This window comes from Morus notabilis, unplaced genomic scaffold, assembly GCF_000414095.1.
Source record: "Morus notabilis unplaced genomic scaffold, ASM41409v2 Scaffold179, whole genome shotgun sequence".
Lineage (NCBI taxonomy): Eukaryota > Viridiplantae > Streptophyta > Magnoliopsida > Rosales > Moraceae > Morus > Morus notabilis.
In genome coordinates this window covers 496167-508997 of record NW_010360916.1, presented here as the reverse complement: position 1 = coordinate 508997, position 12831 = coordinate 496167, and the positions used below count along the sequence as shown (strand labels likewise).

The 12831-nt window shown below is 34.7% G+C and overlaps 1 protein-coding gene across 2 annotated transcripts; it reads left to right on the top strand.

The window, feature by feature from the left end:
- The first annotated feature begins 628 nt into the window (after positions 1 to 628).
- LOC21406722 (beta-galactosidase) lies at positions 629 to 12586 on the top strand. Of its 2 annotated transcripts, XM_024165344.1 has the most exons (17): positions 629 to 911; positions 2320 to 2559; positions 3108 to 3254; positions 4147 to 4225; positions 4365 to 4548; positions 5034 to 5099; positions 6075 to 6314; positions 7541 to 7747; positions 7865 to 8168; positions 8403 to 8562; positions 8680 to 8788; positions 9034 to 9166; positions 9248 to 9303; positions 9426 to 9725; positions 9805 to 9927; positions 10971 to 11660; positions 12167 to 12586. In XM_024165344.1, the coding sequence occupies exons 1-17, from the start codon at positions 779 to 781 to the stop codon at positions 12335 to 12337; spliced, it is 3342 nt and encodes a 1113-aa protein (XP_024021112.1). In that variant the 5' UTR covers positions 629 to 778; the 3' UTR covers positions 12338 to 12586. The 2 variants fall into 2 exon arrangements, with proteins under 2 accessions (XP_024021112.1, XP_024021113.1); XM_024165345.1 differs by lacking the exon at positions 629 to 911 and having other exon boundaries at positions 2401 to 2559; positions 3125 to 3254.
- The last annotated feature ends 245 nt before the right edge of the window (positions 12587 to 12831 follow it).

Genomic DNA, 12831 nt, shown 5'->3' with positions numbered 1-12831 from the left:
AATAAGACTAAATTCAAATAAAACTAGACTCGTTAATTTATTTGAGTTTTTAATTACAGTTAAAAATTTTCATAAATTATCATATTAGTCTCATTTATTTTACCGATTTGAGTTTTTAATTTTAAGTTTTTACAATAAAAAATTTTTAAAAAATGTTACATCTAATTTTTTCTGCTACAGTAAAAAATTCTTAAAAAATGTCACATCTCAACTCAAATCTGCAAAGTGAACGAGGCTAGTCTAAAATAAGGTGGGCTACTTGAGAAATTCGTTTTAACTTTAAAAGTTATAGATAAATTTTTAATTTTAAAATACGAGATTTTTTTTGGTACGTTAATATACCGGTAAATTAAGTTAAAATTACGTAATTTTAACGGTTAAAAAAATGTGACGTACTATTACGTTAGACGTATTAAAAAATCTTCTTTAAAATAATTTAAAAAAACAAAAATTATATTAATTAAATAAAAAAGTAACCATATTAATCAAAGTGTTAAATTTGTGATATATTATATTTGATGAAAATAACTTTATTATATTAAATAATGTTTTTAAATTTTAAATTATAAATTTATAATTGTCCAATTATAACATGGTATTATTGGTGATATTTGCGGTGATCCACAAGATGAGCTGGATATTCCGTTGTTATATTCCTCTCTCTCTCTCTCTCTCTCTCTCTCCAAGTAGGTTTTTTACTTCCTTCCCTCGTGTCTGAGCAACAGATTTTGTTGATTTGGTTAAGTTCTGGGCAGCTACTTTTCTCAACAGACGGACGATGAGTTGTTCCTTGATGGGTCAGCTTGTTTTTCCCTCGGAAAATGGCCACAAAGTGTGGGAAGACCAGTCTTTCATCAAGTGGAGGAAGAGAGACCCTCATGTCACTTTGCGTTGCCATGAATCACTCGAGGGTATGATTCACAACAACCCAAAAAAAAAAAAACAAAATTTTTTCCTTTTCCTGTTTTGTTTTGAAGTATTATCACCTGGGTGTGGATTTATTTTTGGGTTGAGTTGGATAATTGGATTTAGTTATGATATTTCAATGTTATATGGTTGTAGTTCCGTTTAATTGCAATTGCTTATTCTGGGTGTCGTAAACAAGTGATTTCATTTTATCCATCCTTGTCGAATTTGTCAAATTGAACTTAGCAATTGATTCTTTTCAAATGAGTGCTTGTTTCCGGGTTAATTAAAATGATTGTTTGATATAACAACAAAGTTCAATGTTTTCTCTAATTGTAGAATTACAATTTTCTTGTCTTTTCAATTTTATTCTTCTCTAGGATTTAAGGGTGTGTTAGACCAAATACGAATGCCAATGCCTTAATGCTATATGTGGTACAACAAAGTGAAAATGCATATTTAATATGTTATTCTATTTTGTACTTCAATGAATAATGCTATTCCGGATGATGTTTTGTCATAATTAATAAGCTTTGAAACTTGTAAAAGTGAATTTTTAACTTCTAAGTTCTAAATGATTTGAAAATTACAATGTTGTAATTATTTCATGAAAATGACATTGCGTTGGACAGTGGCTTTCCTAACCAAATGCCAAAATTTAGCATTGCCATATTGTTTTGGCGCTACGTTGTAAATGCTCTAAATTTGTTTGAAAGTTTGATGCTTTACAGATGGACTTGTATAAGTAGGATGAGTTCGGGTAGACTTGTATAATTGTCGAAATGCTTTATAGGCAGATTTAGATATGCTTAAGTACAATTCCTGCAAGTTTATTTTGAAAGAATCCCGTGAAATCATGGAAAGCACATTAGAGTTGTTAATCAAGGTAGATGATTTCCGCCTTGAGCAAGTGCAAGCAGGTCTATCTTTTGAGAGTGATACCCATCATATGGATGCAATGTGAATTGACAATGTTCTATGGCCTAACCTGCCCCTAACTGAAATTCGTAACGGTCCAGAACTAACCTTCTATTCTAGTGTACAACTATGGAAACAGTAAAAGGTTTTATCTACATTTCTTTACCATAAGTAGGGCTTCATAATTAACAGTGCTGACATCTCTTATTGAGAATAGCTTTAAAAGTGGTAACCACTTTATCAATCCAACATATGGACGTAGTTTCAAATCATTGATATTGAAACATAGCTTCACATTTGAAGAGTTTGGTTGCTTGATGTAGGAAGATGCGATCTTAGTGTGGTCTTGATCCACCACTGGCCCTTTTGGAATTCTTAGCTCATACACGACTAAATGTCCTTTATCATCTTCAAATATATTTTAACTATAAAATTTTCATTGCTAATTTATCTACCTTTTCCCTTTCCTTATATAGTTTATTTTATGTCCATTAGGATCTCTTAAATACTGGTATGAACGAAATAAGGTGAATTTTTTGGTGGCCAACTCTGCTGTTTGGAATGATGATGCTGTGCATGGAGCGCTTGATAGTGCTGCTTTCTGGGTCAAGGATTTGCCTTTCATTAAATCTCTATCCGGGTATTGGAAATTTTTATTGGCCCCCAGTCCTAACAAGGTTCCTGAGAATTTTTATGATAGTGGATTTCAAGATTTTGATTGGGGAACTTTGCCTGGTAAGCATATATATCATTTCTTTTCTATTTTTTATTTTCTGCAATGCAAATGTAGATATGTATTTACTTGCAAATTGCATGTTTTGATTGCTGCTACTTGTCACTATGTGTTATTGCTTTTTTGCATTTTAGATCAACTCGTTATCAATACATGAACTTATACAAGTTTAAATCTAAATCGTACGAAATTATTCTCTATGGTCTCTTGTTAGCTTTGTATTTGAAAGGAAACGTGGTTTTAGTTCAGTTGTGAATTCATTAAAATCCAGTTATAACACTTATGTTAAATCTCACATACGACACTGTCAACTTCAGTGGCTGTAAGTTAGGCAAGTATAGTTACGTAATTGCTTGTGCAATCATATTAGAATATTCACCATGTTGATCTTCTTGTTGAATGACTGATGACTATTCTGTTCATAGGAACTTTTTAAAGCTCTATCATTTTTGTTTTTCTAGAGGACTATTAAGTAGCCTTTTCATGTTATGGAATTTATGACGTAAAAATTGCAATTCTTCTATGACTCATTTTCTCTCTAATGGAACAGTTCCTTCAAATTGGCAGATGCATGGGTTTGATAGGCCAATATATACAAATGTTGTCTATCCGTTTCCTCTTGATCCGCCATTTGTCCCTGAGGAGAACCCAACTGGGTGCTACAGGAAATATTTCCGTATTCCAAAAGAATGGAAGGGTATGATCTGCTTTAAGTGCATCAATAATCTTCACTGATTTTTGTTCTTGTTGGTGCTTGGTGATCTCTCTCTCTCTCTTTATTTTTTTTCCCAAACCGATATGCTATAAGTAACATTAATTTACCCTTTGTACATAGAGAATATGATTTGATTTGACACTTTTTTTTTCTTTATGTTTATTGATCCATAGCACCAATAGAAGATAAGATGCGGGAAAATCATCTGAAGTGGTATGGGCATGTACAACGTAGATCGTTAGATGCACCTGTTCGTGCTTAGGAGAACATCCAAATACCTAGTATTAGGAGAGCGATGGGTAGACCAAGAATTACTTGGGCTGATGTAGTTAGGCACAACTTTCAAGATCTAGGGCTTCAGGAGAGTCTCGTGTTTAATAGAGCAGACTGGAAACGAGAAATCGATATAGCTCAATTAATTTGGGATTAAGGCTTGTATTTGTTGTTATTGTTTGTTGTATGTTTATTGATCCATCCCTTGTAGTTTATCATAGAATCTGCATTACGTTAGATGCCTGAAATGAATGTTTGCTCCTCATTATTGGACGCTTTTGCTCATTTTGTTTTGCATGACTAAGAATTGGTCCATCGTTGTTAATTTAATATGCATCTACAAAAGGCTTGCCTGGATCCTAATTTGAATGTAAAGATGCATATCTGACCGTTTATGTGAGCTTAAGTCATCTTTGGGTTTTGAAATAAGACTTGCAACTTTAATGGTTATTGTAAAGTTAAACTCCATAATTATGAAAAATAAAAGATTTTCTATATGTATCTCTTCACTTGATATTTCGTACCCCTACCAGTCTTTTCACCGCTGTGTTGTTAAATTCTTGTTTTCTTGAACTGGCATATATTAACTGCAATGTAACAGGTCGTAGGATTTTCTTGCACTTTGAAGCTGTTGATTCTGCCTTCTTTGCATGGGTGAATGGAGTCCTTGTAGGATACAGGTAATTAATACTTCAGGAGTTTTACCGTAACCATCATTTCCTCAGGTGCAATACTTTTCATCTTCGTTTATGGAGTACTCCCAAAAGTGATTCATCTGTCAGATGCGTTAACATACTCTCCAATTTTGTGCTAGATCAGTCAGGATAGCAGACTACCTGCTGAATTTGAAATCACAGACTATTGTCATTCCTTTGGTTCGGAGAGTGAGAATGTTCTAGCCGTTCAAGTATTGAGATGGAGTGATGGATCTTACCTCGAAGACCAAGACCATTGGTGGTTATCCGGTATTCACCGGGATGTGCTTCTTCTAGCCAAGCCACCGGTTTGTGTTCATGAATGAAACTTATGTACATTCTGCAAGCTAGTATAGCTCCTTTCCTGGGCTCCCTGTTTAGATTCTCTCTCTCTCTCTCTCTCTCTCTGGACTAACTTTAGCTCAAAAAGATCGGCCAGCCATTTTAGGACTGGCTGGACACTTCTCTCCTTTCTTCTCTTCCTTTTGCAAAAGTGAACAGTCCCCATTACATATGTTACCCAGAGAAATGGAGGAATATAATGTTGCTTTCAGAGTCTAAAATAATTATATTTCTCTCCTTAACTTTTTTTTTTTTCTTTTTTTGAATTGAGTCGATTTCATCAGCTACCCTTCACTGTTGTATTGCTGCCGTTTTATATACTGATTTTTATGTTATTATTGTTTTGCTTATCTTGCGTTTCATGGTTTGATTGTATTGGGAGCTTGGTGCCTGTTTGCTGGTTATAAGAGAGCACTTCTTAACAATAATAACCAAAGTACCTGATGCACAGGTATTCATTTCAGACTATTTTTTCAAATCAAACCTGGCGAAAGACTTCTCTTATGCGGACATAGAGGCAAGCGTTTATTATTCCTTTTATTTTTAATCAGTACATGCATTAATCTATGAAAGAGTTTCCTCTGCTTTCAGTGAGTGATGTAACTGCGAAGCATGTACATTTTTGAGCCTGTGATTTTTTCTATTATGTCTATTCATTTACAAATTTTTTGTGTCACTTGATGTTTTTGGTTAAATAACATCATGGTGAAAAGCCATAAAAGAATCTTCCTGAAAATTTTTTCCCGTCTTTAAACGATTATTTTATCCCTATTTGTATAATGGTGGCTGTTTGGTAATGTTATGCCAAAGTATCAATCAATCAACTACCCTCTGTAAATTGATCGCACATATGATATCATATCTTTTTTAATAAAGTCTGTGTCTTGTAAGAAAAAAGAATAGCTTTTACAAGTATCCAACTAGTGATTACATCTCTTCAGTATCTCATAATCTCATATCATTGATAGAAAGATGGAGAAATACGATTTAGCTCCACGAAAATAGAATTTGTTTGATACTGATTAGTATTGTTATAGTGTTCAAATGAGGCAGTTGCTTCTCTGTGTTCCTTGGTAACAAAATTTTCATATTTTGATTTTTTATTATTTTATTTTGATTGTTATTATATTTTATAGAGAGTATATGATATGGTTTTTTCTTAATAACATCAGGAAGTTGCTGTCTAGTTGATTCAAGTCTTCGTTACATTGTCAGCTTTCCCATTTTGCTTTCTTTTTGGAGGACATCTTGTTCTCTTCTTGGCAATTGATTATTATCAATAGAAAAAAGTTACTTTTTTTTTTTAAGTCTCGTTATGTTGCAAATGGTCGTGCTTACGGTGCGTTTAAACCCAACATTAATTAATGGAAAAAATAATTGAAGCCTTGTCGTATCTTGCTTAGAAATTATTGAAAGGAACTATGCTAGTAATGTTATTTCACTATATGGCAGAAAGTTTATGTTATGTCCTCTTAATAAAATTATTTTCCAGGTGGAGGTGATAATAGACAACTCCCTGGAAACACCTAAAGAGAATGTTCTTTCTAGATTTACCATAGAAGCCTCATTATATGATACTGAAGGCTGGTACAAGAATGATGCATCTGCTGATCTGATCTCGTCTAATGTGGCTAATATGAAGCTCAATATCTCATCTACTGCACGTCTAGGATTTCATGGTTATTTGCTTAGTGGAAAATTGGAGACGCCCAAGCTTTGGTCTGCAGAGCAAGTAAGGAAGCTAGGTTCATTCAAATTTTCTTAATTATGTTGTATTTTTGAAATTTTGGTACACTCTAAAACTAAACGGAATACATACTTTCTTGTGTATTAGAATTTGCAACTATGTAGATCATCAATGCATTCAGGAAAACTGTGCGATTGGAACTTAGAAGTAATTTCAACTTTGTGGATTGCAACTGGGAATATGCCAAACTAATGCACGCTTTTGACTGTGTTTGCTCTTTATTTCTTGTATGGCGTAATTTGCTTCTTTCTTAAAAAAATGATACTTGTTTGTGTAAAATATCATATAGCCGACTCTAATTAATTTGGGATTAAGGCTTGTATTTGTTGTTGTTGTTGTTTGTGTAAAATATCATATGTTCTCTAGAAGAATCAGATTCTTTTTGTTCCTATACACCAAGGGTGTTCCAGAAATTTACTTCCACTGCGTACTTGCAGTTATTTCTTTAGTTATTGGTGATTCTTCTATCTTGTGTTTCAGTGGATGGGAATGTCCAAGTTAATTTGCATATTATTGCAGACCAAGGATTGGCCGAGTTAAATAATGTAGGATTTGTACTTACGTAGTAATCTTATTCTCACCTGAATGGAGTTAAGGCAGAAGGATGAACGCAAGCATTGCATTTAGTAAATTTTTGGGTTGGAATCTTTGAGAAAAGAACATAGATGTGTTGACAAAAATAAATTCATAATGCACTTTTTTTTGGTTATCCTAAGACTTGGTACTGATGCAGACCTTATTCTACCTCAAAACACATTAGTCTCAATCTAATGTGTTTGACACTGAACATGAAAGAATGTTATGAGTTTGTGGTTATTTGCTACACTGTACTTACTGAGGGTGCAGAGTTGTCAATTGATTAGATATGAGCTTTTATGTGTTTTTATTTGCCTTGTTTTATTGCCTTCTGTGCCATTGGCGTTAATTTTTTAATTGGTAACAATAGATATGTGAAACTTGGAAGAGAAGGGAAGTGATTCATGCCTTTCTCATTGGGTTAAGAAGCTATACTATGAGATGTGATAGACTGTTAAGCATGACAATTAAGGTCTGTTTTATTGATGTGACATACTGATGATTCTTTTCTTCATACTCGTAGTGGAGTTTTCTGTTGTACGAGTTGATTTTTAGTACCAACTTTTTTTCTCTCATTTGTCCTATATTATAGAATACAATCTTATATCTCATCTTTTGTGTGTATTCTTCTATAGCCAAATTTGTACACTCTTGTTGTCATCCTCAAAGATGCATCTGGCAATGTAATTGATTGCGAATCGTGCATAGTAGGCATCCGGCAAGTGTCGAAGGCTCCTAAACAGCTGCTTGTAAATGGTCGTCCAATAATGATAAGAGGCGTCAACAGGCATGAACATCATCCTCGTTTGGGGAAGACAAACATAGAGTCCTGCATGATTAAGGTGAGTCCTAAATTGGTTTTCCTTGCTGATTAAATACATAGCCAAATTTATTATAGAGCTAGAGGTCATGGTTTGCTTTGACGTACTCAACACAAATAGTCACTTTTCTGTATTCAGGACTTGGTTCTAATGAAGCAAAACAATTTCAATGCCGTGAGAAACAGCCATTATCCCCAACATTCCCGTTGGTATGAGCTATGTGATCTATTTGGCATGTATATGATAGATGAAGCCAATATTGAGACGCACGGTTTCGATCATTCTGGTGATGTGAAGCATCCTACACTAGAACCTAGTTGGGCTAATGCAATGATGGACCGTGTCATAGGCATGGTGGAGAGAGATAAGAATCATGCTTGTATCATCTCATGGTCCTTAGGAAATGAATCTGGATATGGGCCTAATCATTCTGCCTCAGCTGGTATCAGTTTCCTCTTTATTGACTTGTATATGTGTGATGATTTTCCTCTCTTTGATTTTCTTTTCGAAACAAATGGTCTGCAAAACAGAACACTGTCATTAGCTTGGATTGTATTTCTTATTAGAAGTCAGAACTGTTCACTATTTATTCTTTTTGAGGATTTCAACAAATGTTATTGATTTTTAAATTTTTTCTTTATAATGTCTGCCATTTTTATGTTTGTAAACTTTTTAGGTTGGGTTCGAGGAAAGGATCCCTCTCGGTTGTTACACTACGAAGGAGGTGGATCCAGAACCTCATCTACAGATATTGTATGTCCCATGTACATGCGAGTTTGGGACATTGTAAAAATTGCAAATGATCCAGAGGAAAAGCGTCCACTTATATTATGCGAGTATGAGATTTGATGCTCAAGTTTCATTTTTTCCGTTGTTTTTCTTAAATAGATCACGGATGGCCTTGTCTATGCTCCTTGTGACTATTGAGGATTCTTATAGTTGAAAGATTGCAGATATTCTCATTCAATGGGAAACAGCAATGGTAATATACATGAATATTGGGAAGCGATTGATAACACATTTGGTCTTCAAGGCGGCTTTATCTGGGATTGGGTTGATCAGGTTGGGAATCTTTTCTTTCCTCATTGAATGTAGAAGCTTTATCAGCATCATGTCAAACATTGAACATCTTAGCATATTGCACAATATATGGCTAACATCAAAGAGTTGAGATAAAAAAGCATACAATGTTGCACATGGAGGCTATTATTTATTCTTGTTTCAAAATGTTCTTTTATTTCACCTTCTACTTCTTAGTTACTTTTGTTGAGGAAAGTGAACGGTATAAGATTTTGCATTGGATACAGGGATTACTGAAAGATACTGAAAAGGGTAAGCGTTGGGCATATGGAGGTGATTTTGGCGATGTTCCTAATGATTTGAACTTCTGTCTTAACGGCCTCATTTGGCCAGATCGAACTCCTCATCCTGCCCTGCATGGTAATTTTTTAACCTGTCATGTATATTGAGTACACCATAAATAATCAGCTGTCTTGTAATTCATCTCTTTATTGTTTTCAGAGGTCAAGTATTTGTATCAACCAATCAAGATTTCATTCTTGGAAGGCACCCTGAAGGTACTAGGTTTTATTTTTTATTTTATTTCTTGGCTGGAAACACGGTGAAGGTACTTCTTCCATATATTTTCAGCTTTTTCATATTGCTTGTATGTAATTCTTTACTTAATTTGACTTTGCAGATAACAAACACTCATTTTTTTGAAACAACAAAAGGAATGGAGTTCAGTTGGTCTGCTCATGGGGATGGATTTGAACTTGGATCTGGAATTTTATCCATTCCCGTGATTGAACCCCAGAATGGTTATGATATCGAATGGAAATCATGTCCATGGTATAATCTATGGTTCTCCTCATCTGCAGAGGAAACTTTTGTAACAATAACTGCTAAGCTTTTGCATTCAACGCTGTGGGTTGAAGCTGGTCATGTCATCTCATCTACACAAGTCCAGTTGCCTTCTAAAGGAAAGCTTGCTCGTCATGTAGGTGCTCTTAGTGTTAACTAAAATTTACAGATTTCCCTATATCAGTAACTGTGCGTAAATTGGCTTTGCATTTCAGGAGATCAAGACCAAAGATGGTACCCTTGTTACTGAAATTCTTAAGGATGTGATCAAAATAAGCGAGGAGAATTCGTGGGAGATAATACTGAATTCTCGAACTGGAATAATTGAAAGCTGGAAGGTACCGCCCTTTTCCTTTTCTGCACTAGATGTATGGCGTATTTTTTATATATATCATATTAATGGCAGTTATTTTTTGCTGTGACAGTCTCACATGTCTACTTTGCTTAGAAATCAAAATCCTTCAGAAAGTCATTTCTCATCTTTTTGTAGAATCAGTGTTGCTGTACAAATATATCATCATGTAGTTATCATCTTTCCATTCCCCAATTACTGGCATGCATGAATGGTTTCTGATAAGCCCCCAATCCGTTTCACCTATGCTCGATGTAAAAAAGAGCAAGGGCAGAAGAGTAATTGAGGGTACTCACCCTTGAGCTGCGTGTAAAGTTGTTAAGCTGGTCTGGGAAGGGCCGAATTTGTTGGGGGGGAGTTGTTCCTGCTAACTTTGAGTTTGATTCATTTTATTTCCAAATTTTGCCTTTGGTACTTATCAGTTTCATGCGTGTTGCTTGCTTTTAACATAGAATACTGCATGGAGTTGTGCATAAAAATATCAATTTTTTTTCTATATTTTGTTAATTCCGGTAAAGGCTTACTGTTTATGGGCTTTCTTTCTTAGTTTAAACTGTTCTGTAATAGTAATTTCTTTTTCATGTGGACTGTAGGGTTCCGCCAAAAAAAATTTATATTGTTAACGAACAGAAAACATAAAGAACTTTGGTAAATTGATATTTTTTTTTTGGTAATTTATTCTTTTCACATTTCAAGAGAAATAAAAAAATTTGTATATTGAAAATCACTAAATTGCTCGTTGTAGTTGTTTGACATCCTTTCTGTTCAGTCATTGTTAACAAACAGAAAACATAAAGAACTTTGGTAAAATGATATTTTTTTGTTTGTAATTTATTCTTTTTACACATTTTAAGAGAAATAAAAAATCTGTATATTGAAAATTACTTAATTGCATGTTGCAGTTGTTTGACATCCTTTCTGTTCAGTCTGCTATTCAAGTGAATTTATCAAGTATATTTGATGAACTCGAAACTTGTTTGTAGAATATAACAAAATGGCAATTCTGAAGACATGTTAAACAAATGATAGGTTGGAGGAGTTCTTGTGATGAATAAAGGTATATTCCCATGCTTCTGGCGAGCACCGACAGACAATGACAAAGGAGGAGGATCCAACAGTTACCTCTCATTGTGGAAAGCGTCTCGAATCGACAGCCTTCATTATATCACTGAGAGCTGCTCTGTACAAAATGTGACTGACCATCTTGTGCAAATAGCCGTTGTTTTCCTTGGTGTTCCAAGGGATGAGGAGGGTTTGTCCTCTGATTTGGGAAACAGAAAAGTCTTAATCAAAGTGGAGGTGGTTTACACAATAAACAGCTCTGGGGATGTCATTATGAATTGCAATGTAGTACCAAAAGCAGATCTTCCACCTTTGCCTCGAGTTGGGGTTGAGTTCCATTTGGAAAAGTCAGTTAACCAGATAAAATGGTATGGAAGAGGGCCGTTTGAATGCTATCCTGACAGAAAAGCTTCCGCCCATGTCGACGTCTACGAAAAGAATGTCGACGAGATGCACGTTCCTTACATTGTTCCTGGCGAATGTTCTGGGAGAGCAGATGTTAGATGGGCGACCTTTCTAAACAGAAATGGTTTTGGAATCTATGCTTCGATCTATGGTAGCTCTCCACCTATGCAAATGAGTGCAAGTTACTATTCAGCAGCAGAGCTTGATCAGGCAATACACAATGAAGATCTTGTCAAAGGAGACAACATTGAGGTAATTTTGCTCAGTTTCTTTCAAGGAATAAAAGTTTTACCAATTGCGTCCTAAATTTTGTCATGTGCAAGTTTGCCTCTAAATATTTATGCAAGTTTGCCTCTAAATATTTATATATTTATTTATTTATCTTTGAAAAGAAACTGAAACTTTATTGAATAACAAAAAGTTACAACAAAATAAGAGGACGAGGAGTCCTCAACACAGTTTGACCCTAAATATTTAATCGTAGCATTTAAGACCTTGTATTGGACAATCCTTGGCAATGTAGTGCAATTGATAACGGGCATCAATTGATGAATGACACAATTCGGGTCCAAAATGCTAAAATTTATCAAGTTAGCGTGTCATTCGTGTAAGCGATTAGGGCATTTCCGTTCATTAATTGACGTCCGTTAGCTGTTGGACCACAATTGCAACAAATCTGTATTAAATCTGGGTATGCTAATGCAATTTAACTCTTAAGTTCTCTTCACTTCATATTTTGAATTCATATGTTGTCACAGGTTCATCTTGACCACAAGCATATGGGGTTGGGTGGGGATGATAGTTGGTCCCCTTGTGTTCACAACAACTATCTGATTCCCGCCGTTCAGTATTCGTTCTCCATGAGGTTGTGTCCTGTAACTCCGGCCACCTCTGGCCAGGAAATTTACAAAACCCAGCTTTGGAGTTGAGTCAACTTTTGGTTTTTGATATTTGACACTGTTGTTGAAATGTAAGAATACAAGTTACATTTGAATTTTGTGATCATTAACCAAAGATGTTCTCCATCAGATCATTGGGTCTAGTTACAGAGATTAACTCTTGTTGATTCTGCCGTTTTATTCAGAATGACCTCGAAATTGTACTTTTCAAGTCACGGTTGGAATAAAGTGTGCTTGGCAAAAGTTGACTTCTGGTTCCTTTCAAATATATTATCCATATGTTCTTTTCTCGAATGGTTTGTACAAATCGTATTTTTCTATATGTATGTACATATTTTAAAATTGAGGATAGTTTAAAGGCCCGTTTGTTTCATATACTGAAACTCAAATCATTGATTCTGTTACAGTATATTTTGTTCACAAAAAATTTGAATTTCAAATGTCTGAATCAAGAATCATGGTTTGAATATACTTTCATGCAAACTCTGTTACTGATGGAGTTAAGCCATCTCTAATTTACTATG

Excerpts from the sequence above, each read along its gene's own strand:
- LOC21406722 (XM_024165344.1), top strand. The coding sequence starts at position 779 with ATGAGTTGTTCCTTGATGGGTCAGCTTGTTTTTCCCTCGGAAAATGGC. Across the intron at positions 6,315-7,540 it reads AGCTTTGGTCTGCAGAGCAA|CCAAATTTGTACACTCTTGT; the intron begins GTAAGGAAGCTA and ends ATTCTTCTATAG. Across the intron at positions 8,169-8,402 it reads TAATCATTCTGCCTCAGCTG|GTTGGGTTCGAGGAAAGGAT; the intron begins GTATCAGTTTCC and ends TAAACTTTTTAG.